General features: G+C 40.6%; 1 protein-coding gene across 3 annotated transcripts in view; it reads left to right on the plus strand.

Moving 5' to 3' along the window:
- RBM33 (RNA binding motif protein 33) overlaps positions 1-25,501 on the plus strand; it is a 124,602-nt gene that overhangs the window by 22,829 nt on the left and 76,272 nt on the right. For 2 of the 3 annotated variants that reach the window (XM_025862215.2, XM_025862216.2), the window contains exons 3-5: positions 3,864-3,912; positions 10,013-10,089; positions 12,261-12,573. In XM_025862215.2, the coding sequence (XP_025718000.1) occupies positions 3,864-3,912; positions 10,013-10,089; positions 12,261-12,573 (439 nt within the window). Of the gene's footprint in view, positions 1-3,863; positions 3,913-10,012; positions 10,090-12,260; positions 12,574-16,317; positions 16,435-25,501 lie in introns of all 3 variants that reach the window. The other variant, XM_025862213.2, reaches the window with a different exon arrangement.

The following is a 25,501-nucleotide window of genomic DNA, read 5'->3' on the forward strand; positions in this document are numbered from 1 at the left end:
CTGGAGTGTTAGTGTGCTCTTTCATCTCTTGCGTTTTCTGTAAATTAATAGGTCTAGACGTTGATGAGGTTTAGGTTTGGAAAATGCGCAGGAGGATGAATGATCCAAGTTAACTTCTGCAAACTGCTTGGCTCCTCTGAGGTACTAAATAAGTGCTTGATTCTTTACTTTTATTTACCCGTTTTCAAAATAATGGGTCAGTTCCTTAGCATCCTCCAAAGGTGAGTTTTGTTTTTGAATCCTTTCCAACTCATAGATTTAAATATTGCATGTGTATTTTCATTGCAGTTGTTATCTTTATTAATATTTGAACCATTCCAGTATCCTTTCAGTGGGACTTCGAGCTGTCCAGAAGTTAGTTGGCTTTCTGCTTTCATGGAAATTGGGTTTGGTGATGATGGGAGGCGGGGCTCCGGTTTCCTCGTCCTCCCCGGCGTGAATGGCAGCTGTCCCAGCATTATTTACCAACAAGCGCCTCCTTTCTTCATCCGTCTTCAGTGCATGTTGCGTGTGGAGGTTCTGTATCATGTGTGTTTCTTTGATATTTTAAAAGCATAAGACGGTCTCTTCCATGTACTGGATAATAGAGGGAGAAATTTGAAAGCTAAGGAGAAGAGGGAGTCAGACCAGCTGGGAGTCATGACCAGCTCTTGCGTTTGGAAGAACCTGGTGCCATTGTTGAGCCAGCCCCTGAAGTGTTTTTTTTCTGAAGGATGTGCTTGTATCACTCTGTATTCATGCAGGAGAAAGACGGCATACTCCTAGCTCTAACTGGAAGTCATTGGATGATGGAGCTATTTACAGGAGAGGGTTAAGGAAGCAGTAAGAGTTGGTGCGGTGTTCCCGGCATAGCAGCAGGCCCGAGGGGGAAGTGCATCCTAGAGCCCAGTGGGGGTTGCAGTGGTAGCAGTGGGTGGGACTGGACTGTGCAGGTAGCAGGGAGGGGCTTCGTAATGACCCGTTGGGTCATCCCATGGGCCAAGGCCATCCAGAAGCAAAGGCCAGAAGAGCCTGCACGGGTCTTCCCAGAGAAAGCTTCCCGGAAACAGAGTTGGCAGAGATCGGAGGAGGGTGTCTTGGAGAGGGGAGGCGCACCGAAGGAAAGGGACTGAGTGCAAGGTTTGTTATCACTTCACTTGTGGTTTTGAAAGGCTGCGGCCATGTGGCTGACTACAGAATACTTGTTTCCTGGAAGTGTCTTTCAGTATACACCTGTTGACTAGTAAAAGTATACTTGCTCTAAAAGAGCTGGTTGTCTCTAGTCTTGGATGAGAACAGTGGCCAAGGAGGTTGTTCTTACGTAGTGATGGTGAGAGCCTGAGGAGCCTTGCAGTTGGATCCAGGACGCCTCGCAGTCGCCCTGTGCGGCTCTCCTTTCCTGACTCAGCTGCCTTTATCGGCAGGGGCGCTGCGGCTCAGCTCTTGGAAAGGACCCGATTGGGCCGGTTGCTCCCAGGAGTTCATTGTCGTTTTGTTTTCAGTGACTGTTTTATATTTTATAAATTTCTTTCCTTTTGTGTACATCTTTTGTAAGGATCCAACTTGATGATGACAGTAGGGAAGTACATTTACTTTCTGCGTGGGGTTTGTGCATAGTAGTTAGGATTTGGACCCCAGAGCTAGAGCATCTCGGGGGTTCGCCTATTGACTTTGCCACTTCCTAGCTGGGTGACCTTGAGCCAGTTATTTAACATCTCCGTGCCTTTGTTTTCATGTTTTAAAAAAATGGGGGATGATGTAAATATCTACGTAATGGGGTTGTCATGTCAACAAAAAAGCTAATACATGTGAAACACTTAGGATGGTTCCTGGCACATAATACACTGAACGGATGCTCACGATTTCTTGAGCTGTAATTTATGTCTGTTGTGGTTGTATGGACCTAATCCTTCTGTCTCCCATCCTGCTTGCTTATTTCATGCCGTTGTCTTTGTTAGTCATGGAAGCAGCTATTCTCCATCTCGGTACACTCCACTCATTTATAACTGTTAGTTTTCCTTATCTTCTTTTAAAAAATGCTTTTGTTTATTTTATTTTTTTTTAAAGATTATTTATTTGAGAGAGAGAGAAAGAGAGAGAGCACATGCGAGGGGGGAGGGTCAGAGGGAGAAGCAGACTCCCCGCGGAGCAGGGAGCCCGACGCGGGACCCGATCCTGGGACTCCAGGGTCATGACCTGAGCTGAAGGCAGTCGCTTAACCGACTGAGCCACCCAGGCGCCCAGAAATGCTTTTGTTTAGAAAAAGTGTGTAGTCATCAAAGACAGATTTTTCCGTATACATCCTTTGTTAGCAGATAGTACAGATAGTTTCTAGATTTTTGCTTGTGTATTTACCGATGCCTTTCTGTGCTCTGGTTTTAAGAGTTCTCAGTATCCCCTGAGCAGGTGGTGGTACCTTTCATTTTCAGTTATTCAGAGTGATGGCCTAGCGTGGGTGCTTGTCTTCAAGGGGCAGGTGTCTGTTTGGTCATCGAGAATCAGTTCTCAAATGGAGTTCCTGTCAGTGTGGTGACTAGATCCTTTGTTCCTCACTCATAGAGGATGGTTTTAACACTGAAGATGCAGACATTGTATCTTGAAAGCTGTGTAGGTGATTGTGGAAATTTGTGGAAAAAAAAATGCCTGTTACTCTCTGATAGCCAGCTGTCTTACCGTACAGGTCTGTGGGGGATTTGCCCCATGGGTAACCCCTTGTCCTGGGTCTGCCCGTGCTGTGTGACTGGGGCCGATTCTTTAGTCTCCTTTCCTTGTTTTCTTTATCTATAAAATGAGGGTATAGGGCTTATATGGGGTAACAAGATAACAAAAAGGTGTTCAGTGCATGAATGAAAAGATTTGTCGAATTATTTCTAGTTCTAAAAGGTGGTGTATAGACACAGGCATTTCTGTTTTAACTCCAGCAGGCATTCCTGTATATTCTGGTATTCCGCAAAGTAGCACACTACAAGTAGACATGGTTTTTGGATAAAGTTGTGTCCAAAACCTACAGAAATTTGTAACCAGCGTGCTTATAAATAGAGTAACAGCCCTAATAAGAATATTGGTGCATTTGCACCTGGTAGCATAATCTGATTATTTTCTCCTTCTAGATGTTGTCCTTAAAAGACATTGGGTTCCCCAGAGCTAATATAATTCAGTGGTAGCCATCTTCATCAACCAAAATACACACACACACACACACACACACACACACACACACACACACACACACACACACACAGCGGGAAATTTCTTTAGCTTTTTGATTTGGTAAAGGTTTTGAATTTAATTGTGACATAATCTGCTCCTGATCACTTCAGAACATAAGCATGCTGACAAAAAAATTTCAGACTGACAGGACTTCCATCTTTTACAAAGATAATTCTCTTAGTCACGATGATTTACTTGTATGCTCTCATCAGCCTTGTGTTTTTCATCTTTTCAGGTTTTGCAGTTTGATGAGTGTCAAATGGTCTCTCAGTGGTTTTGGTTTTAACTTTCCTAGTTAATGATGTTGGACATGTTTTCCTATTTCATGATAGGTTTTTCAAGGCAGGAGAAAGCATAGATGTTAACTATTGTAGTTTCTTTTTTTAATGATTACTGAACAGGTCCAAAGAAATAAAGATCTCATATTGAGGTGGAAAACTGAGATCAGAAGTCTAGGGAGAGCCACCTCCTCTCGCAGAGCCTCCCACACTTAAAAGACCACACATTCCTTATATATTTGACTACATTCTCATTATTAATAAAAAGGGAAGCAGAGCAAACTAAACAGGAAAATACCCAAACCCTGAAGTCTGGGGGAGATTTCCCAGTGATCTGCAGACTTTCCAGTGTTGTAGGAATAATGCATTGGCATGCCTATTTTTCTTTATCCCCAGTGAACTTGAAGATGACTTACTTGGAGAAGATTTGCTGTCTGGCAAAAAGGTAAGAAATTGAGGTCTTCCTGAAACCACCCTCCAGCTGCATCATTGTACTGAACATACAGGAATATATCTCATGAATGGGATGTGGTACTGGAAGTTTGGGTGCAGATTACAGTGTTGTGAATTGAATTATCTTTTAAATGCACAGAGAGCTGACTGTTTAGTCTGTTAGTAAGTTCTCCAGTAGCTTCTACCTCAAGTGATCAGTCCTTTGATGCAGATATTTTAGTTCTCACTCAGACCGATGCACTCCAGCAGGTGTTGAGTTTGTGAAAGCAGTAACATAAAACCACCACTCACTCACGAAACTAACATTTGGAGGCTGATAGTTTGCCTTCCCTTTTTGAAAGTCTGGAGATAAGCTCAGGGATAGCTGTTCTCAAATGCAGCGCGCGTTCAGGTAAGTGAGGGCGCTAGCCTCAAACCTAATGTAGGTTTCTCTAAACCTTTTTGATGAAACAAAACTTTGCAGTAATTAACTCTGATTTGTGTATATCTATATATAATGTATGTGTATGTTTATATTACTCTACCAATAACATTATAAAACATACATTAAAAATAGAAATACAAATCCACAGATTAAAGTGAAATAGTGAATTTTTATTTTATTTATCAACGGTTTAAAAACACTTGCTGTTCTTACTAAATATCAAGGTACTTTTTTTATGCTTAGCTTTTTAAAGTCTTAAGATTGTGGTGGCTTCTTACCTTCCACAGGTATTGTACATAAGCTCATTATACTTTCAGGTGATAAGGTCACATCATTTGTCTGATTTATTAGACCTGATTATATTTTCCTTTTAATATCATTTATAATAAAGCTAATGAAGATCTTGTAGTGGGAGAAGTACCAGTGTTGCCATTTTCTTATAACTTACTCTGTTGCATTATTAGCTTTTTTGCTAACACATGAATTTGCTATAGGATTCTTTTGAAGCCACTTTCCTTTCTCTGTCTTGTTTCTTACTGCATCACTGGCCCTCAGGTGGCCTGGCTTCAGCCTGCCTCAGCCTTTCCTCTTTTAAGTGGCTCTCATCACCTGTAACTCTCAGTAAGAATTAATTTAGTTCCCTGTAGATCCACTTGATCTCATGTAAGTACGTGGGGAAACAGCAAAATACTGAAAGTGAAAAACCTGTGAGATGGCCCCTCAGCCTTTCCTTGTTTGAGGGGCTCACTCTCTGGCTTCAGGGTGCCCTGCATATGTCATGTGATTCGGGGTGCAGGGCTAGTCTTTCCTGTGTCATGGTCACAGGGGGAAAGTGGTACTGGTTTCTTTGTGACTCAAGTGATAATTACTTTGCACATCCTTGAGAGCTCTCACTGTACCTGGGAGTTCACTACTCTAATGTAAACACGTTTTTTTCCTTTGGAATTGTTTAAGATACTTTAGGGAAGAATACCAATTAGATGTTAAAATGTTTAAATGTAGTAAGATATTTCTTATGTAAGTTGGATTTCTGTCCTTGGGCAAGCCTGGGGCAGCATAGTTTGCCCTGTGTCTCTGTCAGGATGTCCCACCAGTCCTAGTAATTCCTTTTGGTGGACATTTGTCCCCATCTTGTGAAAGCTTCGGTCAGGTCTCTTACCAATAAAGATGGAAAAGCAGTTTGGTTTGGATAGTAATGCTGACTCTCCTGGGGAAGTAGTGTCACTTTCTCTTATTGGACTAGTGGACTGGTGGGACTTGGCCTCATTTCCCCTGGGACAGGAGTGCGTGAGGGCGGCAGCCTGCTGCCTCCGTCTCGGTGGCAGGGCCCTCACCCACCTTGGCCAGTTGGGAGGTTTGTCTGCTTGGGAACAGTGTATATACCCCCCCCTTTCCTCTTCTCTTCTTTCCTAACGCTGTACCTCGTAGGAATCAAAGAGCTCAGATATATCAAAAGAGAAATAATGAAAAAAACAGATCTAAGCCCTCATGACTGACATTTTGGCATATATCCTTATATTTTTTTCATGTTTTATTTTTATTTATCTTTTAAAAAAATTTTTTTTATTTACTTATTTGAGAGAGAGAATGAGAGAGAGAGAGAGCATGAGAAGGGGGGAGGGTCAGAGGGAGAAGCAGACTCCCCGCCGAGCAGGGAGCCCGATGCGGGACTCGATCCCGGGACCCCAGGATCATGACCTGAGCCGAAGGCAGTCGCCTAACCGACTGAGCCACCCAGGTGCCCCTTTTTCATATGTTTTAAAGTATAATTTAAATATTATACATAAAAAACACTGCTTTTTAATTCAGCATTGTATTATTGGCATTTTCCTGTTGTCATGGAACAGGAAAATTCTTTTCCTTCTTTAGTTTTAAGATTTTATTTATTTGTCAGATAGAGAGCGAGAGCGAGGACAAGCGGGGGGGGGCGGCAGGCAGAAGCAGAGGGAGAAGCAGACTCCCCGCGGAGCAGGGAGCCCGAAGCGGGGCTCGATCCCGGGACCCTGGGACCATGACCTGAGCTAAAGGCAGACGCTGAACGGAGTGAGCCACCCAGGCGCCCCTCGTGAAATGTTTCTCAAGATATTTTATAATGGCTACATAGTATTTCAGTTTGTGTAATTATAGTATACCTAGCCATTCCTATATTCACTGGGGTTGTATCCAGCTCATTGCTATGACTTATTTTTATATTTTTATTAAAAAAAAATTTTTTTTTAAAGTAGGCTCCATGCCCAGCGTGGAGCCTGATGAGGGGCTTGAACTCATGTCCCTGAGCTGAGATCAAGAATCAGACCCTTAACTGCCTGAGCCATCCAGGTCCCTGTGCTATAACTTTTTTTTTTTTTAAAGAACTTTTTATGGAAAATTTTAAGCATATATAAAAGAAGAGAGCAGAGTGACTGTCACCCTTATGCGTTTGTCACTCTGCTTCAGCAGCTTTCAGTTAAAGGCAGTTTTGCCTTATCTCTGCCCACTCACTCCTCTTCCTGAATTATTTTGAAGTGAATCTCAGACATTATGATGCTATTTTAGTGTACTAATGTTATTATGCTTTTGAAATTCTTTTCTTAGCAAATTTCCATGAAGGAGAACTTCTGGCCTAAGGGTGTAAACATTTAAGACTCTTGTCTCCTGTTGTCCAGTTGCTTTCCCGCAGCATTTGATCAGTTGAGCAGCAGGTGTATGAACAAGTCTTTCACCTTCCCAGTCCCCCAGGTTTGAGACCACTTCTCTCTTAAAAATCTTTGTTAGTGAGATAGATGAAAAATAATTTTTGGTTAGTTTACCTTGTATTTAATTGGTTTCTAGTGAGATTGAGTATTTTGTCGGGTATTTACTAGCTAATTTATTCTTACGGGTACTCTTGCCTGCCCACTGTCTTTCCCCCACTTGTGTCCCACGAAATGTACGGAGCTGTAGCTTTGTCTGGAGAGAGGCTCCTGGGCTGGTGGGCCAGAGGGCCGCACAGCCACGCACTGAGTATAGTGACATCATCAGACCAACAGGGGCAATCAAGGACACGGCCATCGGGGTCAAGAAGGGAGGTTGTTAGGATGAAATTTTTAAATATAGGTTAAAAATGAGAGGATGCAAACTCAAGATGAAGCATGCTGGCATGACCCAGCCAGAGCCTTGAGAAATTGGGGGAAGCCTGAGGGGCTGGTTGCCTGCCAGCACGTGACCCCCTCTTCAGTTTCTCTGTTTGACTTCTGCAGCAGCTAGTGCCGGACAGGTGCTCTGTGCTATGCCAGTTCCAGATGTTCTAATAGATGGTCCATCTTCTGGGGAGTCCCGGAGAAGCATTCTTTTTCTTTCATACTCGTCTCTCTCCCCAGGAGAGGAATGACCTCTTCCTCTGGTAGGGTTGGGAGAAAGGATTTTGCTAGCATTCATTGCTACTTTCTCTTCCTCTCTGGGGTTGTGCTTGCTCTACTTTACTGCAGACCACCCAGAACAGAATCCTCCCTAGTGACTCCACCCTTGCCTGAGGAAACCGTTCACTTCAGTTCTTTGGGATGTTGGTTGAAAATCAGTTTGTGTCTCAGAGATTGAGTCTAGCTCTCCATCTCTGCTTTATCAGCTAAGTGGGTATCTTGATCAGTTGCCTCCTGTGTTTATTACTCATCACATTCAGAATCCCTTCGGGAAGTTGAATCTTTAGAATGCAGAAGTAGGATCTGATTACCATCAGGGCCCACCACAACATACATTCCTTTCTGTTGGGTGATTTATTTATTTGCTCACTGATTTTTGACAAGTATTTAAAAATTTAACTAAAAAACTCAAGCAGCCTCTCATGAAATTTGGCTTTCTTTGAATTGTTAATTTTTAAAGATTTCCTGTGGTTTTATTTAATAAATTGGACAGCTAACTTTAGGCAGGCCTGGCTCATCTCCTCTGGTAGAGGACAGATTATGTGGGCAACTAAGCAAAACTTTATTTTGGCCCTCTTAAGAGGTCTGTTTCTTTTTCATACAGATCTGTTCTCCCTTCTTCAAGAAAACTACATGGTCTGTGTTACGTTATGTTATTATTATTATTAGTTTTGGGGCTTGAACTCAGATCAAGACCTGAGCTGAGATCAAGAGTCGGATGCTTAACTGGCTGAGTCACCCAGGCACCCCATGTTATTTTATTTTTATCTTATACTGTCAGCCATTAAGTAGAGACCCTTGAGACCAGTAAGAACTAATAAGGTTCATATTTTTTGGCTTGTATCAAAAATACTATAATGAAGAATGAATAGATAAGTTTGAGAAACCTATTTTTATAAGCTATAAAATGCCAGGAAAAGACTGCTTGTTTGTTTCATTTTTAAGTAGAAAATCAAGTCTTTCTCTTTTTCCTTTTTCTATCTTTACTTTTTTCCTAATATGTCTGTGTACAAGGGGCCTCTTTTGGGGGGGGTGTGGTAATTTTTATATACCATGAAAGAAATTTGAATAGGGGAGGAAAATGTGAAGGCCCCCCCCATGTAAGTGTGCAATACTGGTATATATTTAACTTAACAAAACCTGGAACTGTGGAAAGTTGAGCAGTTGACAAAATCACCAGGCTTCCTCTGCCTACTGGTGCGATGAATGCACAGGCCTGTCGAGAGCAGGGGTGAGGGCCTGAGCTAGGCATGTTTATTTTCATGTGTCATCTCTATTAATAAACTCGTTTTGTTTTAGTCCCTTACTATTTCAATTTGGCAATCCACTTACCTAAAATATTCTTCCTTTTTTTTTTTTTAAAGATTTTGTCTATTTGAGAGAGAGAGAGAGAGCACCACAAGATAGAGAGCATGAGCGGGAAGGAGGAGCAGAGGGCAGAGGGAGAAGCAGACTCCCCACTGGGCAGGGAACCTGATGTGGGGCTAGATCCCAAGGACCCTCGGATCATGACCTGAGCCGGAGGCAGATGCTTGATGGACTGAGCCACCTGGGCGCCACTAAAATCTGCTTATTTAGAAAATTCTACTTCTTTTGTTTAAAAAGTCTTCAGATTTTGGATACTAACAGTGTTAAAATTAGTCAAATCTTTTTTTTTTTTAAGTTTTTATTTTAATTCCTGTTAGTTAACATGTGGTGTGATGTTAGTTTCAGGTGTACAGTGTCGTGATTCATCACTTCCTTACCCCACCCAGTGCTCCTCACAGAAGTGCCCTCCTTAACCCCCATCACCCATCTCACCCACCCCCCACCCTCTCCCCCTCGGGTGAGTGTCAGTTTGTTCTCTAGAGTGAAGCGTCTGTTTCTGGATTTGCCTCTTATTTTTTTCATTTTTCTTACTCTGTTTCTTAAGTTCCACATATGAGTGAAATCAAATTTAGTCAAATCTTAAGGATACCATTCTTTTTTTTGCGTATGATAGGGAAGAATGTAGGATACTGCTAAAGGACTCTTCTTTTTCCTTTTTTGTTAGATTTAGAATAAATGTGATCATTAAGCCTGTTTCTATACTTATTACTTGACTCTGCATCTGAAAATTTGTCTGGGGTCACAAGTATACCATATGTGGAATTTCTCAATTGTCAACTGCTCATATCAAAGTGAGATAGCTTACTGAATGGCACATGTTTTAATAACAAGGTTAGAAATAATACAGTCAACGTAATTTTGCACATTTGTAACAAGCCTGTGTGGAAGTGGCATGCATTAATTAGATTTCTTATTTTAATTAGAATCAGTCGGATTTGTCAGATGAAGAGCTGAATGATGATCTTTTACAGAGTGATAATGAGGATGAAGAAAATTTCAGGTATTCGTTATTAGCTCATTAAAAATTTTCTTTAAATTGTTAGTAACTAATTTATAATTATAATGGGATATCATTGATAATGTGATATATCTTCAACATGATTTTATTTTAAACAGGATATTAATACAGCTCTCTTATGTGGAAGCCATATATATTTTTGTATAAATAGGTATTGGTCTTGCATTTGATGACCTCTCTAAGTTCTGTTGAATGCAGGTTATGAAAACTCAGTAAAGGTATGTACTGCTCTTTTGAAGAATTCCTTTATTTGGATGGGGGCAGTGGCCTTAGGCTCTTATTACTGTTGGCTGCAGTTTGATGTTGCTGCTTTTGTTTTTTACTTTAGACTTTTTATTAATATGTAATCGGTTTAGTGAATTGCCATTTTGGAAATTCCTTAGGACTGTACTTAATTTTTATGTTTTTAAGATTTTATTTATTTGAGAGAGAAAGTGAGACTGAGGAGTGGGGGTGAAGAGGCAGAAGGAGAAGCAGACTCCCTGCTGAGCAGGGAGCCCTACGTGGGGCTTGAGCCCAGGACCCTTGAGATCATGACCTGAGCCGAATGCGGACGCTTAACCGACTGAGCCACCCAGGCGCCTCTGGACTGTACTTTAGACTCGAGTTGACTATCTGAATGTAATTGTTTAGTGAACATAGTTACTTTAGTCTTTTTCGTCTGTTTTAACAAAACGTTATGAACTGGGTAGTTCATAACAGAAATTTATTTGTCACAGTTCTAGGAGCTAGGAAGTCCAAGGTTAAGGCATCAGCATGGTCAGTTTCTACTTTCTAGTTCATAGATGGCGCCCTCTTGCTATGTCTTCACGGGGTTGAAAGGTGAGGGAGCTCTCTGGGGCCCTCTCTGCAAAGGCACTAATTTAATTTACATCAATGGGACTCCAGCATTCTGACCTTTACAGTCATTTCCCAAAGGTCCCACCTCTGGGCACCATCACACTGGGTGTGTTATGGATTCAACAGGATGACTTTTGGGGGACACAAATATCCAGTTTGCAGCAATCATGAATGTCTTTTTGTTGTTGACTAGTAAGCTCCATTATAAGAGGAAGAGGTATTTAGTACACTCTGGTCGGTGGAGTAATTTTTTCAATGTTATGAGGAAACCTAAAGTGAAAATTCAAAGAGACCTCTCTCGGTTATAAATGAGGTTAATAAATATAAGCCATTTATTATTGAACAGATGTTCTAACTTAAGGTAATTTTTATGGATAGAAATACAGTTTTAAGTTAGTTTTTTCTCCCGGTTATTTGTTTCCCAGTTCCATTCTTTGACATCATTATTATATTTTGATCTTTTGAGTTAAGTTTGCCCTCAAAATAAGGCAGTTTGGAGTTTTTAGCCAGGTAATGTCTTTAAATCTGTGTGGTGTATTCAGGTTTCTTGTTAGGATTAGATAACCTAATTGATATGTGTGCACTTAGGTTTTTCTGCAAAATCCTGCCCTGTAAGTGTTGTTATCTGGCAGTTTAGTGTTTGGCGTGTAGCTGTTGTGATTCAGTGGGTGGAATAAAAAAAAAATTTTTTTTTTTTTTTTCGGTTTTAAAACCCTCTTTGGTATTTTACTCAGAAATTATAAACTAATTTTTTTGAAATTGGTGATTAGTACAAATTTTATTTATTTGAATATTGAAATGTCTTTTCACACATTTTTAATATTTTGATTTTTTTAAATAGGAGTTTATAATTTGCATCATAGATTTAAAAAGAACAGATTGTTCTAAAATTCGGTCTCTGATTTTCTGTTTATAGAGTAATACTCCTGTTTTTACTTTGGAATCTTGGAAAACAGATACCACCCTTTTCGTTCTGGAAGTTAGAATGAAATATAGTGTATTTGTTTTCAGTCCTGGAGTTTTGCCAGTCAGACTTGTTTCCCCATCTGGTTGATCTGATTCTTTTGGGCAAATAACCTGCATCTGATGATAGTGCAGGTGCTGTCTGCGTTAGGAGCGTGGGGTGCAGGCTCAGTATGGCACGCTGAGCTCTGCTCTCGGTCACCTGAGATGGAGTAATGTGCATTTATCAGTCATTGGAACAACTTTTCACCAGTCATGGTCTACGTCTTTGTAACAGTTATTTACGTAGTGGTTTAATTTCGGGCTTGATTCTCATTGGGCACCTTTCTTTGTATTTTTGTTCTCTTTAGTTCTCAGGGTGTCACAATTAGTTTAAATACCACATCTGGCATGGTCACGTCATTTGAACTGTCTGACAACACTAATGAGCAATCCGGGGAACAGGAATCTGAGTATGAACAAGGAGAGGATGAACTTGTTTATCACAAATCCGACGGATCTGAATTGTATGCTCACGAGTACCCGGAAGAAGGACAGTATGAAGGCCACGATGCTGAGCTGACAGAGGACCACATGGAGTATGTGGAGGAGCCCGAGGAGGAGCAGCTGTACAATGATGAAGTGTTAGACATCGAGATCAATGAGCCTTTAGATGAATTCACAGTGAGTCTTTTCCTTTGTATGGCCGAAGATAACATGGCTGCCTGGGCATAGGTTTCTAGACTGATTTGAAATCTATTTCCCCTCCCTCGGGAGGGAGGGAAATTAGACCTTATTATCACTGTCTGCCAGTTTCTTTATCTGAGCTATGACAAAGTTTGTGTTGACAGCTTGTTTGGCTGGAGGTAATGCCCCTTTGTCATTCTGGAAGGCTGCACAGAATTGTGACCTTGAGGATTGCACCTTAAGGAAGAAAACAGCTTTGTGTGGTGGAGATACACTGTCAATTGTTAGAAGTACTTAATGCAGAGCTTTTATCCAGGCTTTAGACAAGATCTGATAAAGTCCTTCCAAGGTGAAAAGATTATTGACCTGCTAAAGACATCTTTAAGGTGCTAATATTCCAGAGTGATTGATGTCCTGTTCATTCATCCTTTTTTGTAACTGAGAACTGTCTAAACATGAATAAAGAGATTGGAGGTTAGTTTTGGAAATGTCACACATAATTTGTTATCTGTAATCAGGAAGCAAAGATTGTGCTGATTTCTGTTTCAGAAAGATGGTTTTGATTGGTAGCTATTTTTAAAGTTGAACTGTCAAGAAAGCAAAAGGTACTAGTGAAAGATTGCTCATCTGTCTTTCTGATTCATCATTAGAAGATACTTGTTTTTAAAATAAGCACTTAATGAAATTTGTGTGGGAAGGACGTGATATTCGGCCGTAGAATCTTAGGGTTTTCATGATACTATCGCTCCACTGAGGTGCATTGTCAGCTGGCCCGCCGGGGCTGGTTGGAGGCGTGGAGTTGGGGCTCTTAGCTTCGCCTTTAATCTCTTAATGTTTTTATTCAGAGGAAGCTTGCTTTTGAGAAAAAAATTCAAAGTCTGAATTTTGGTCATTGGTCATACGTACCTATAAATGGGAGTAATTTTGAAAGGGATCGTTTATGAGGAACCTTAGAATATTTAGTTCTAATCATAATTGTGTTTATCTCAGTAGTTATTTTTAAGATTTGATTCGTTTTGAATGTTTTCTCTTTAGTAGATACAGTAATGAAAAAATGTGTGTCGTTTTGGTAAGTAGAATCATGTAAAAGACATCATGGCTACTTGTTCATTTGATAATGGTAATGATTTGGTAGTAAATCCTTCACTGGTGTGGACGGGTTCTCTTCTGGTTTACTGGTGTGTTTGTATACTATCTGAAAGTGGGATATTATAAATTTAAAATGTTTCTTAAAGATTAAGCCAAGATCTTTTAAAAAAGTACCTAGTTATTCCCTGGTTAGAGCATTTTATTATTTCTCTCGTTCATTGATGGGTAAAAGAAGATGATTGGTTAGTCGTATGTGGGTCCATTTCCCTTGTAAGTTCATCAGTTCGGCACATCTTTACTGATGTCCGGGCACAAGGGGCACCAGTTTTGCTAAGACATGAGACATGAGGCATGACCCCTGCCTTCTGTGGTGGAACAGATAAGTGTGGAAGGTGCTTGCTTGACAGCACTAGGGTGCCACATAGGATGTGTTTTCTCACTGTGGCCTTCTGGCCGAATTTGTTGAGGAGAGAATTCTCCCAAGTCAGGACTTTCCCTCTCTTGTGTTCCGTTGTCAAACTAGAGGTTACATTTAGGCTCCCGCTTGTATAAAATCCAACTTAGTTATCCGACATCTTGTGGTCTCAGAGTCCGGTATCAAAAAGAAAAACAATGTGGCAGTTAGTATACTTACAGTACTTTTCCACATCAGAATGAATTTTTTTTTCAGAATTAAAAAGTCTTAAAACAGTTTTTCTTAGAATTTCTGAAAGTGACCTGATATTTTCACAGGGAGCTGTAAACTTGAAAGGTGAGGCGAGTGTCCTGTGAGCCGTGTCCGCTCACCTCAGCACATTTAGCTTCATAGCTATGGCCACTCTTTTCTCTCTTCCCTGTTTCTTTCGGATTGTTGGTTTCTTCGTAGTTAGCACGGTGGTGGAGTGTGCCATTACCTTTTCTTTGGACGGAGGAGAGAGCTGGCCTTCATCTGGCACCCGGCTCCAGCTCCGGAGCTGGGGAGGCTCCCTGCCTTCGCAGGCTGCCCCTGGTGCACCATGAGGGAATTACTCATGAGTAGCCGACCAAGCGAACCAGTAGATTGCGTGCCTGTGTGTCCCAGTGGCATTTTAGTTTATCAGATGGTTTATTTCACTGTGTTTCGTGTACTAGTTGGGAATTGTTAACTTGTCCTCGAAAGCTAGAATCCACCTGGGTGACACGCTGAGCGTGAGCACATTCTGTCAGTTGGGGCTCACTATTAAAATCCCATGGATGGATTTTGCATATGACTAAGAATGGAGTCATAAAGCCACTGAATTTTACAATCGGAAGGGACACTTCTGCATATGAAGAAGCTGAGGTCCACATTTAGAAGTTGGTAGTAGAACTCCATGTTCTTTCCTCTTATACTCAAAACTAAGACCTTCCTTGGGTTTTGTGAATTTCGCCAGTCCTGTTCTTGAGAGTGAATTGGGATTTGATTAAAAAAACTTGTACTCTTGTATTAAGAGATGATCCCTTATTATTTGACAAAATATGAGAAAATTGTTGGGTGATGTATACTTTTAAGCACAATCTTTTTGGGGTTTTAAAAATTACCGTAGATTGAGATTTCATAAAAGACTGTTCTGTAAAAACAATTTCAGATGGGTAACTTATGTGAAGGGTAGCAGATTTTTGTTTCTTGGGAGGATCCAGTGGCATAGACTGTTCTCCATTGTATATTAGCTGAAAATTTTGATTAGCATCGTCTGGCCTTATATGAAATCCGGCAGTTCTGCTGTCAGTGAATTGTGGGTAGTGATAGTTTCTCTTTTTGATGGGATGGTTTCTTCTGGAGAGTGAGATACGGTGTGTTCACATAGCCTTGAGAGACATTTGTGGGACCTACGATAGTTTGTCACCTTGAATACAGCTGGTTTCTTTGGGGGTTGTAGGTGTGGCTTCTGTGTCCCCCACAGTTGTTTGCTCAGGTGTGTACGTGCTCACTCTTGGTGTTTGTCTTGTAACCAACCACTGTTCATTCCAGCCCGTGAGCGGGCTTGCTGGCAAGCTCAGCTCCTCCGCATAGGGCCCGATGTTCTTGTTACTTGATAGTAGTATCTGTAGGAGCCCTTCCTTCTCTTGAAGTTGTTTCTAGCCAGCTTGTCTGCTTCCTCCCATATGCCCTTCAAGGGATGTCTGCCTGCTGACATGCCCCTTACATTTCATACAAACCTGGAATCACCCCTCTAATTCAAGGGATGGGCTGATGGAGAAGCAAATTCTAACATGATTTTTAATAAAGCTCCTGTGTTGAATTGAATGGCTTATACTTTTGTTGCCTTTTATTGCTGTAAAAATGGTGCACGTTGGGTGTGACTTCAGCTCCCTTCCTGCCGCTGAGCTGCACTATGCGAGCACATGCACATTCTTTTGAAGATTGCTTTTCCTTAGTGCTGATTGTAAGAAGAGCTATTTATCAGGGCGCTTGGGGGCTGAAGCCGAGCTGTGTCACTAACCTTAGCGATGGGGCCAGCATACTGCACTCTGTCCTCATTAACATAGGGGAGGCCACATTTGATGCGCGTGCTTCGTGCTTTCTGCTTCATCGGGTAATTGCCGTAGTCAAATTTGCTTAAAATAATGAAGCATGAGTCGTGAAGACAAAAAGTGCTTTCAAAAACCCAAAGCTATATGAGGAAGACTTATTTTCTCTTTAATGGCTGTTAGGATGAAGAATACTTGCAGGCTTGTGGGCAACAAGGGCTGCAAGAGCAGGAAGACTGTGTTGCTGAAGATGAATTAGATGAGATTACTGACCCCCAGGTTGCTCCTGAAACTGAAGAGGTATTTGTTCATCTTTTAAAAAGAGTCCAAAATTTTGGTGTTTTTTTTTTTCCCAGATTTAAAATGAGCATTTTTTTTTTTTTTTTTTTTTTTTTTTTTAGCGTCAGTGAAAAGTTGATAACATCTCTTCTTTGTACTATGAGTGCAGTAAAAAGCCTGAGCTTTCTAGAGTCTTTGGGCAGTGAGTTCTGGTGAGCTGTGATTTCCACATAGCTGTTTGCCTTTTAAGTGTTAGAATGTCTTCAGGGTTTTATGGGGGCGTGGGTAGAAATCTTTAAAAAATGTGATGCACGTGTTAGTGCTTTGAAAGGAGTGCTGTAATCATTTTAAATTAGTTACTGTTCGTTAGTTATGACCATTATTACAAAAATACTTCCAGGTTCCTGTATTTAGATGCTGTCTTAGGTGTTAAAAGAAAGGAGGATGGTTGAGAAGCTTGCCCCCCTGTGACATAAGCCTGGAATTGAAGCTTGCCAGCAGAGGCTCTGATCCCTGCTTCAGGAGCTCATGGAGGGGCCCTCTGGTTGGGAGTGGGTCTCAGAGCCCATTAGGGAAAGTGGGTGGGAAGGCGTTGAGGCTTTGTGGAAGAGGTGACCTGTGGGCTGGTCTGCAAAATAGATGTCGTTTGGATGAATGGAGGTGGTACGAGGCATAGGGCTTAATAAATTCAGTTTTCCAACCTTAGAACTTGTCTGGTGGGCCAAGCATGTAAGCCATAAAATCATTCTATAGCTTTAGGATTTGTTGGTTTAAAAACTTTCTTCTTCCTTCCTTCCTTCCTTCCTTTCTTCCTTTCTTCTTTCTTTCTTTTTTTTTTTTTTTTTTTTTTAAGATTTTTTACTTATTTGACAGACTGAGAGAGACCACAAGTAGGCAGAGCGGCAGGGAGAGGGAGAAGCAGGCTTCCTGCGGAGCAGGGAGCCCGATGGAGGGCTCGATCCCAGGACCCTGGGACCACGACCCGAGCCGAAGGCAGACGCTTAACCAACTGAGCCACCCAGGCGCCCCTAAAAACTGTTTTTTCTTATTAATGTTTCTTTTCTCAGTTATTTTCCGTAATAACTTTTCCCCCTCTTTATTCCCAAAAGATCATGAAGAGTGGTATTTCAGTGGCTTAGGTCATCTGCTTTAGGTACTTATGCCAGTGCTTTAGAAACTCAGTATACAGAACATTTTATTTACTCTTACTTTCCCTAACAGTGCTGTGACAGAGTATATGAGCGTGTACACTGTGTGCACTTTCCAGGACATATCCTTTCTCCTCCCTAACAAGCTAAATTTGATTTTTCTTTTTGTGCTTTCTGTCTCTTACTATTTGAAATAATTTGAAACTTTGAGAAAAGATAGAAGAATAGTATAGAAGAATAGTACAGAGAATTCTTTACCCAGATTCTCCAGTTGTAGAAGGAACCAGGACAAGGGACCAAGACAGAGCTGAAGAAGATGTTAAATTAGAGATAGTTCCCCTCGTCATGACCGCTCTGTGCCTGCGTCACAAACCACTGCCCCGAGCAGCTGCTGCCCCCAGCTTCGGGGAAACCAGAGCTGCGTGCAGGTTGCATCCTGTAGTGCTCTGCCTGCTCCAGGGCCTGGAGCACATCTGGGTCAGACCTGGGAGAGGCTGATTCAGGCAGGAGACATCCAAGAAAGAACCCTTAAGAAGCCATGAAAGGAGAGAAGGGGAAGGTACAGATGGGCCTTGCAGAGATCAGTCCCAGTGGTGAACAGCTGACAGGGAATCCTAGTCCATGTCCTGCTTATTTGTGGGATTTGGAGTTTGGAAAATTAATTTCATTGGTATTTGTCTAATTTATTCTTTCAGTATTTTAGGTAATAGTCTCTTTACCCTTTGATAATATTGGGTTTATAGGATACTTTAGAATGAGAAAAGGTCCAGTGCACTCTGGAGATACAAACTCTTTTTTTTGTGAAGCAGTCAAAGAAAAGCAGTGTTACCCTTGCCTGGGTGCCTTCTGGAAGTGCCCTCTGGGTCTGACTTATAGATCTAGGTATTTCAGACCTTGAGTTCTGAACTGTATTCATTAAAATATTAAAGCACAAGTGGGTTATTATTTTAAAAAATGGTAATCTTGCCTTCCATTATCAAGTATCTTCTGGAGAGAGAGCTGTCTTTGGAGGTGACATGGCTCCGGGGTGCACTTAGAGCCGAGGAAGGAGGCACGGTACACGGTGCGGTTCTTCAGACCACCTCATTCTAGGAGCTCTGAGTCCGTATTAGCATCGAAACGATGCAGCGAAGGACTCATTTCATTTGGAAAGCCTACTTGAGGTGACTCCTCTTAATTAATGCTCTTGCTTGGTTAGAACAAAGAAATCACTGTACTCGCCACAGATGAGAAGGATATAATTATTAAAGATGCCCAGGGCCAGTTGTGCTTGTTGTCTTCACACGCGGTTTAAACAGGCTTCCTACGTTAGATACTTTCTTCATGTAGAGGAGGAGTACTGAGAGAAGTGTAAAGAAATCTGTGCACTATTTAAAATATTTACTTTCTAAATTGTGGTGCCATTTACAGTCAGTGATAGGCACAGATCTGAGGTGTACAGTTCATTGTTTGTTCAAGTTACCGCCCTTCCTCTGGTCAGAAGCAGTTCTGTGACCCCAGAATGTTCCCTCTTGCTTTCTCGTCAGTCCTGACTTCTCAGAGGTAGAAAGTGTTCTTATTTGTCACCTGATACTAGTCTTTCCTAATCATGTAGTATGTAATTATTACTGTTTTTTTTTTTTTTTTTTTGTTCAACATAATGTTTTTGAGACTTACCAAGTAGTTTTGTGTGTCAGCAGTTCACTCCATTTTAGGGTCATACCATTCGTGTTCGTTCTCCTGATAATAGATATTTGGGTGTCCCTTTTTTTTTTTTAATTAAAGATCTTTATTTATGGGACACCTGGTTGACTCATTCAGTTAAGCGTCTGCCTTTGGCTCTCAGGTCATGATCCCAAGGGTCCTGGAATCCCGTCCTGCGTCGGGCTCCCTGCTCAGGGGAGAGCCTGCTTCTCCCCCTGCCTACTGCTCTCCCTGCTTGTGCTCTCTCTCTCTCTCTCTCTCTCTCTCTGGCAAATAAATAAATAAAATATTTTTTAAAAAGATATTTGAGAGAGAGAGCACAAGCAGGAGCAGAGGTAGAGGGAGAAGCAGACTCCCCGCTGAGCAAGGAGCCTGACGTGGGGCTCAGTCCCAGGACCCTGAGATCATGACCTGAGCTGAAGGCAGATGCTTAACTGACTGAGCCACCCAGGCGCCCGGGTTTCCTTTTTTTTAAAAGTCATGAATAATTTAACTATAAAGATTATTTTATATATCTTTTAATGGATGTATCTTTTTGTTTTCCTTGGTATTAACTACAAAAGGAATTACCGAGAGAGTAGAAGTGAATTCTATAAGAAACAACCAGAGTGGTTGTATCATTTTATATTCCCCGTAGTCCTGCCCGAGAATCTCCATTCTCCATCACTTGATGGTGTTAAGTCGTTTCCGTGTAGTCCTTTGACTTGGTGTGTCATTATGGTTTTAGTGTGTGTTCCTTTGATAACTAATGATATTGAGCACCATTCCATGTGCTGATTCCACTTCTAGATCTTCTTTGTGTCCATTTTTAGTCTTTTTAAAAAAATGAACGTTCTTTTTAATCTTTGTCCATATATGCTATACATAGTTTATATACACCACATAGAGAATATATATTGTCTGTATATGTTCTGCATAGAATATATATATATCTGTATCTACTGTTTGTATTCTAGATAAAGTTTGTCAAGATTGATTTATTTGAGAGAGAGCACAAGAAGGAAAGGGAGAGAGAATCTGAAGCAGACTCCCCAGTGAGCACAGAATCCGACTGGGACCTGATCCCACAGTCGCAAGATTGTGACCTGATCTGAAACCAAGAGTCAGACGCTCAGTTGACTTAGCCACCCAGGTGCCCCTAGATAGACAGGTAGATGTTTATAGACAGATGGATGTTTATGTGTATAGTGAATATTTTCTCTGAGGCTATGGCTTATGTTTTAATTTTCTTAAAGGTGTATTTCATGAGCAGAAAATTTAACTTTGATGAAGACCAGGTAATTCTGTGACCCAAGAAATCTTTGCCTATCCCAGAGTTGCAAAGATATTAGCCTGTTTTCTTCTGGAAGCTTTGTAGTATTAGCTATTTGTAGTTTAGGTTTATGGTCTCTCTCTACTAATATATTTATGTGTTGTGTGTATGAGTTTCACTTCTTTCTGTATGTTTGTCTGATTGTTGCGCCATTCTTTGTTGTAAAACTTTCCTTTCCTATTGAATTGCCTTAGTCCTTACGTTGGGACTTAATTGACCATTTAAGTTTGGGTCTTTTTCTGGAACCTCTTTTGTTCCCTTTCAATATTACACTGTCTTGATTACTGTGGCATGAAAGCAGGTAGTGTAAATCAATCAGTTTTGTCTTTCTTTTCAAGATTGTTTTGGCTATTCTGGGTACTTTGAATTTCGATATAAATTCTGTAACTGATTTGCCAATATCTACTAAAAATCTGATGGGGATTTTGATAGAGAACACACTGTTATCTTTCCATCGAACTGGGGGAAAACTAATACCTTAATAATCATGTTGCCTGTTAATAAACACACTTTAATTCCTCATTTTCTACCTGTGCTTTTATTTCTTTGACCTCTTTGAAAGACTAGAAATACTGAAGGCATTCATTCTTACCTGGTTCTTGATGGTAGGGGAAGTGCTCAGTGTTTCATCAAGTAAGTAATAGGAGCTCACTGGAGGTTTGTGTTTGTTTGATCAGATTGAAGCTCTTTTCTCTATCTAGTTTGTTGAGTTTTTTTTTTTTTAAGTGAGAAATGGGTGTTGAATTTTTTCAATGCTTTTTCTGCATCTTTTGAGATACTCCTGTTGGCTTTTATCCTTTCTTTTATTAATGTGAATTAAACTGACTTTTTAAGAACTATTAACTATACTCCAGACTTCATTTCCCTTTAACAAGACATTTTTTATGTCTTCTTACTGTTCTGGGATCCAGTCCAGGGGCCCACACTTATGTCTCCTCTGGTCTGTGCCAGTTTGTCAGTCTTTGCCTGCGTTTCACAACCACACCGGTCTAGAGCTGCACTGGCCACGTATCCTGTAGAATGTCTTTCAGTCTGGGCTTGTCTGATGCTTTCCTCATGATTACACTGGGGTTATGGGTTTTGGAATGCCACAGAGGTTCGGTGCCCTTCTCATCCATCATACCACTGGGTATAGAACCTCCTTGGCAATGTTCTTGATGATGTGGTCATATCCTGTTTGCCAGTTACAGGTAGTAGGTCTGTAAAGTGTGGTCTTTCCTTTTCTGTGCTCTATTCCTTAGAAGCAAGTCCCTAGTAGTCTGCCCTTAAAGCAAGAGGAGAAGGACTGGACTTTCATTTCACCTCTGGAAGAGGGTTTGGGGGCAGGGGTGCTATCTACACGTATTTGGGATTTTTCTCTAAGATTGTTAAATTGATTTTTTGAATCTTATTTTTTTTTCCACTGCCATATCAAATTTATTATTCCAGTGGCACTAATACAGCTGGAGGTGCTCACAGTGACACTGCACAAAGTTTCCTGCCTATTACATCCCTAGAAAAAGAATCCCAGGATTTTCCCTCCTGTGTGTTTTTGTCTTGCTTCTTCATGGTCCATGATGCCAGCTGAGGTTGTCAGTACAGTGAAACCAAACTGGCGGGACGGGAGCAGGTTATTCTGCCATTTTTCTAGATCTTTGAGTTGTACATCAGATCTGGGGCTGATCACTCCACACTTGTTTAACCTGCCCGTGAGGTTCACAACAATTTTCCCCTCTCTGTGATCATCAGTGATTTCAAATTCACCAGCGTAACCATGCTTCATCCTCACAGTGAGAAACTGGACGATGGCTTTGGAGCACGGCCTAATAAGAACCTGGCATTTGCCTCTCTTCTCAGCATTGTTTTTTTTCTCATTAAACTTTTGTTTTAATGGGTCTCAAAATTCTGTGACAGATTTTTGGTCAAGTTGTTTCCATTAAAAAGTACTAATTTTAAAAACTAATAACTTAAAACAGCCACACACACACAGAAATGCTCTTGAGAGCATCTGCCAGGACTTCGTGTGCACCATTATGGTGGCATGGAAAGATGGCAGAGAGTGCGATTTTTTTTTTTTTTTTTTTTTTTGAATCTTAAATCAGCTTTGTGCTTCTGGCTAAACCTCACTTGGTTGCGATATATTTCCTTTTTATGTGTTGCTGGATTACATGTGCTTTTATTTTTTTTTTAAGGAATTTTGTGTCTGTATGAAGAATAATGGTCTGTAATTTTCTTAGAATTTTGTGCAATTTGATTGCTCCATCTTTCAAACTTGTAAATTTTCACTATTTTAAAAAAAAGATTTATTTATTTTGGAAAGAGAGAGAGCGGGGGAGAGTGTGAGTGAGCAATCAGTGGGGAGGGGGCAGAGGGAGAAGGAGAGAGAGAATCTCAAGCAGATTCCCCGATGTGTGCGGAGCCTCATGCAGGGCTTGGTCTCAGGACCCCGAGATCATGACCTGGGCCGAAATCACGAGTCGGATGCTTAACAGACTGGGCCACCCAGGTGCCCCTAAATTTTCACAATCGGTAGAATTAATATTTGTATTTGATTTGTATTTCATGGTATAATAAAGAATTATTCTCTATTAAATATTCTGTAAGCATTAAAAATTTTGGGGAAGTTTTTTAAAACTGTTCTCTATTCCCCCCCCCCCCCCCCGTTTCAGAGAACTACCTGTTTTTTTCCCCTTGGGTTTGGGAAAGAATATTGAATTTTCATTTAAAATGCTGAAATCATAGGTTCATTTCAGAATTATCTGGAGAACTTGAAAATATATGCAGGTCTGGGTCTTCCTTCCCCTTAGACTTTCTAATTCTTTATGTATACCTTTCACCCATGAACAACTCTGGGGTTAGGGGCACTGGTCCCCGCTCAGCTGAAATTCTGTGTGTAACTTTTAACTCCCCAGAACTTAACTACTAAGAGCTTACTGTTGACCAGGAGCTTTACTGATAACAGAAATAGTCAATTAACACCTATTTTGTATGTTATATGTATTATACGCTGTATTCTTACAATAAAGTAAGGTAGAGGAAAGAAAATGCTATTAAGAAAATACATTTACAATACTGTATTTACCCCCCAAAAAATCACATATAAGTGGACCTGTGCATTTCCAACCTGTGTTGTTCAAGGGTCCAACTGTATGTGATAAGATTTTGATAGAGTTGTCTGTTTTTAAGGAACTTTCATGATGATTTTCATGTGTACCCTCTGTTAAGAATTACAATTACATCTTTCAGGTTTTCAAGATAAGTAGTTAAAAATCAAGGCTTTGAGTATTTTTGGCAAAGCCTAATAATGAGATCACAGATATACACACATATTTAACTTCTTACAAAATAGAATCTTAGGATAATTTGATTTTTATGTCACTGACACTGCCCTTCATTGGAGCTTTACTTGTGAATAGAATACTAACTAGTACTTGTTAAAAACTGTGGAGAAAGTCAGCAATTTGGCAGACAGGTTATTTGATTCTGTAAATTATATGGCCAAAAGAGATGCCTTTTTTTTTTTTTTTTTTTGAGCCCAGTGTTTAGTAATCAGTGCCTGAAGGCATGAGTCTAGCTCAGTGAAGGTTGTCAAGTAGTAGGCTGTAGTTGGTGCAAGCGAGGCCGGGCCCTGCTTTGGTGTGAGTTCTGGGCTTGTGTAGTCCTTTGTGTAGTTCAAGGCTTAACTGGACTCTGAGACTTAGACCAGAAGCTTGCATTCCAGGAATTGAATTGCTCAAAAAACTACTTTATGCTGTCCTTTTGCAGTCCTGCCTTCCCTCCATTTCTAATCACTGGCAACCAGTATTATGTTTTCTCTTGGAGAACATCCTGTGAATGGACTCTTGGCAGTGTATTGTGATTGACTTCTCTCATCCCACGTGGCTTTTGCGATTTCACCCCATGTGTGTATCAGTAGCTCATTCTTTGTTATTGCTCATCAGCATTGGATGGATCCAGTTTTATGTATCCGTTCACTTACTGTTGATCCAGTTTTGGTGATCCAAAAGAGAGCATTAAATATTTTCCTACAGGTTTTTTACTTGAACATAAATGATCATTTCTCTTGGGTAAATATCTAGGAATGCGATTGCTGGGTCATAGACTGGATTTGTCTGTCTCTGGTGGGTTGTAGTATTTGTTTCAAAGAAACGATTTTCAACTCATCCTTGTCCTCTTTAGATATCTTAAATGGAGATTTGGATGCAAAATAAGCTTTATTTCAGTCTTTCATGTTTCATGTTAAAACTTGCTTGGAAAGTCTTTGAACTGAAATTATTGTTAATGGTTGAATTAGAAATGACCGTTGTAGGAAGTAGAATCTTTGCTTTATTGGTAGCCATTTCTTTTCTTCCTCTGTGGTCTTGCTACTCAAACTTGTGGTCTCTGGACCAGCGTGTTAGGTTCACCGGGGGCTTGTTAGAAATGCTGAGTCTCAGGCCCTACCATGGACCTGTAGAATCACAATCTGTATTTTAACAGGATTCCCAGTGATGGGTATGAACATTAAATTTGAGAAGCACTGCTCTGGAGCATTATGGAAGTGGGGGAAGAATACTTTGTAAAGGAGTTTACCTTTGAGTGTAGTACAGCATGAACCTAGCTGGGTCCATCATAATATGTTACTCATTTTGGTTTCAGATATTCAGTAAGACAGAAATAATGATCTCAAACCAACAAAATGCCAAGACTTTGGTACTGTAAAATTCTGTGGTAGACTAAATGTCAGAATACTGAAAGGCGGTGGTATCACAGTCATTAGGCTTAAAATCTAGTTTACATTCATCATTTTATCTTCAGGCATTTGAACCCCTGAAGATGTGAGAGACTTGAAGTGTTTAAAGCAACGAGTATGTGCATTTGTAGTTGATCTTTTTGCACAGAAAATGTTGGGAAAAGAATACAAAACAGTTGTATCTTTGGTTTATGTTAAATTTTTTCTTGTGCATTTTCTAATAAAGTAGTTCAT

Source organism: Callorhinus ursinus, unplaced genomic scaffold (genome assembly GCF_003265705.2).
Source record: "Callorhinus ursinus isolate GAN/ISIS: 27379988/994484 unplaced genomic scaffold, GSC_fseal_2.0 scaffold80, whole genome shotgun sequence".
NCBI lineage: Eukaryota > Metazoa > Chordata > Mammalia > Carnivora > Otariidae > Callorhinus > Callorhinus ursinus.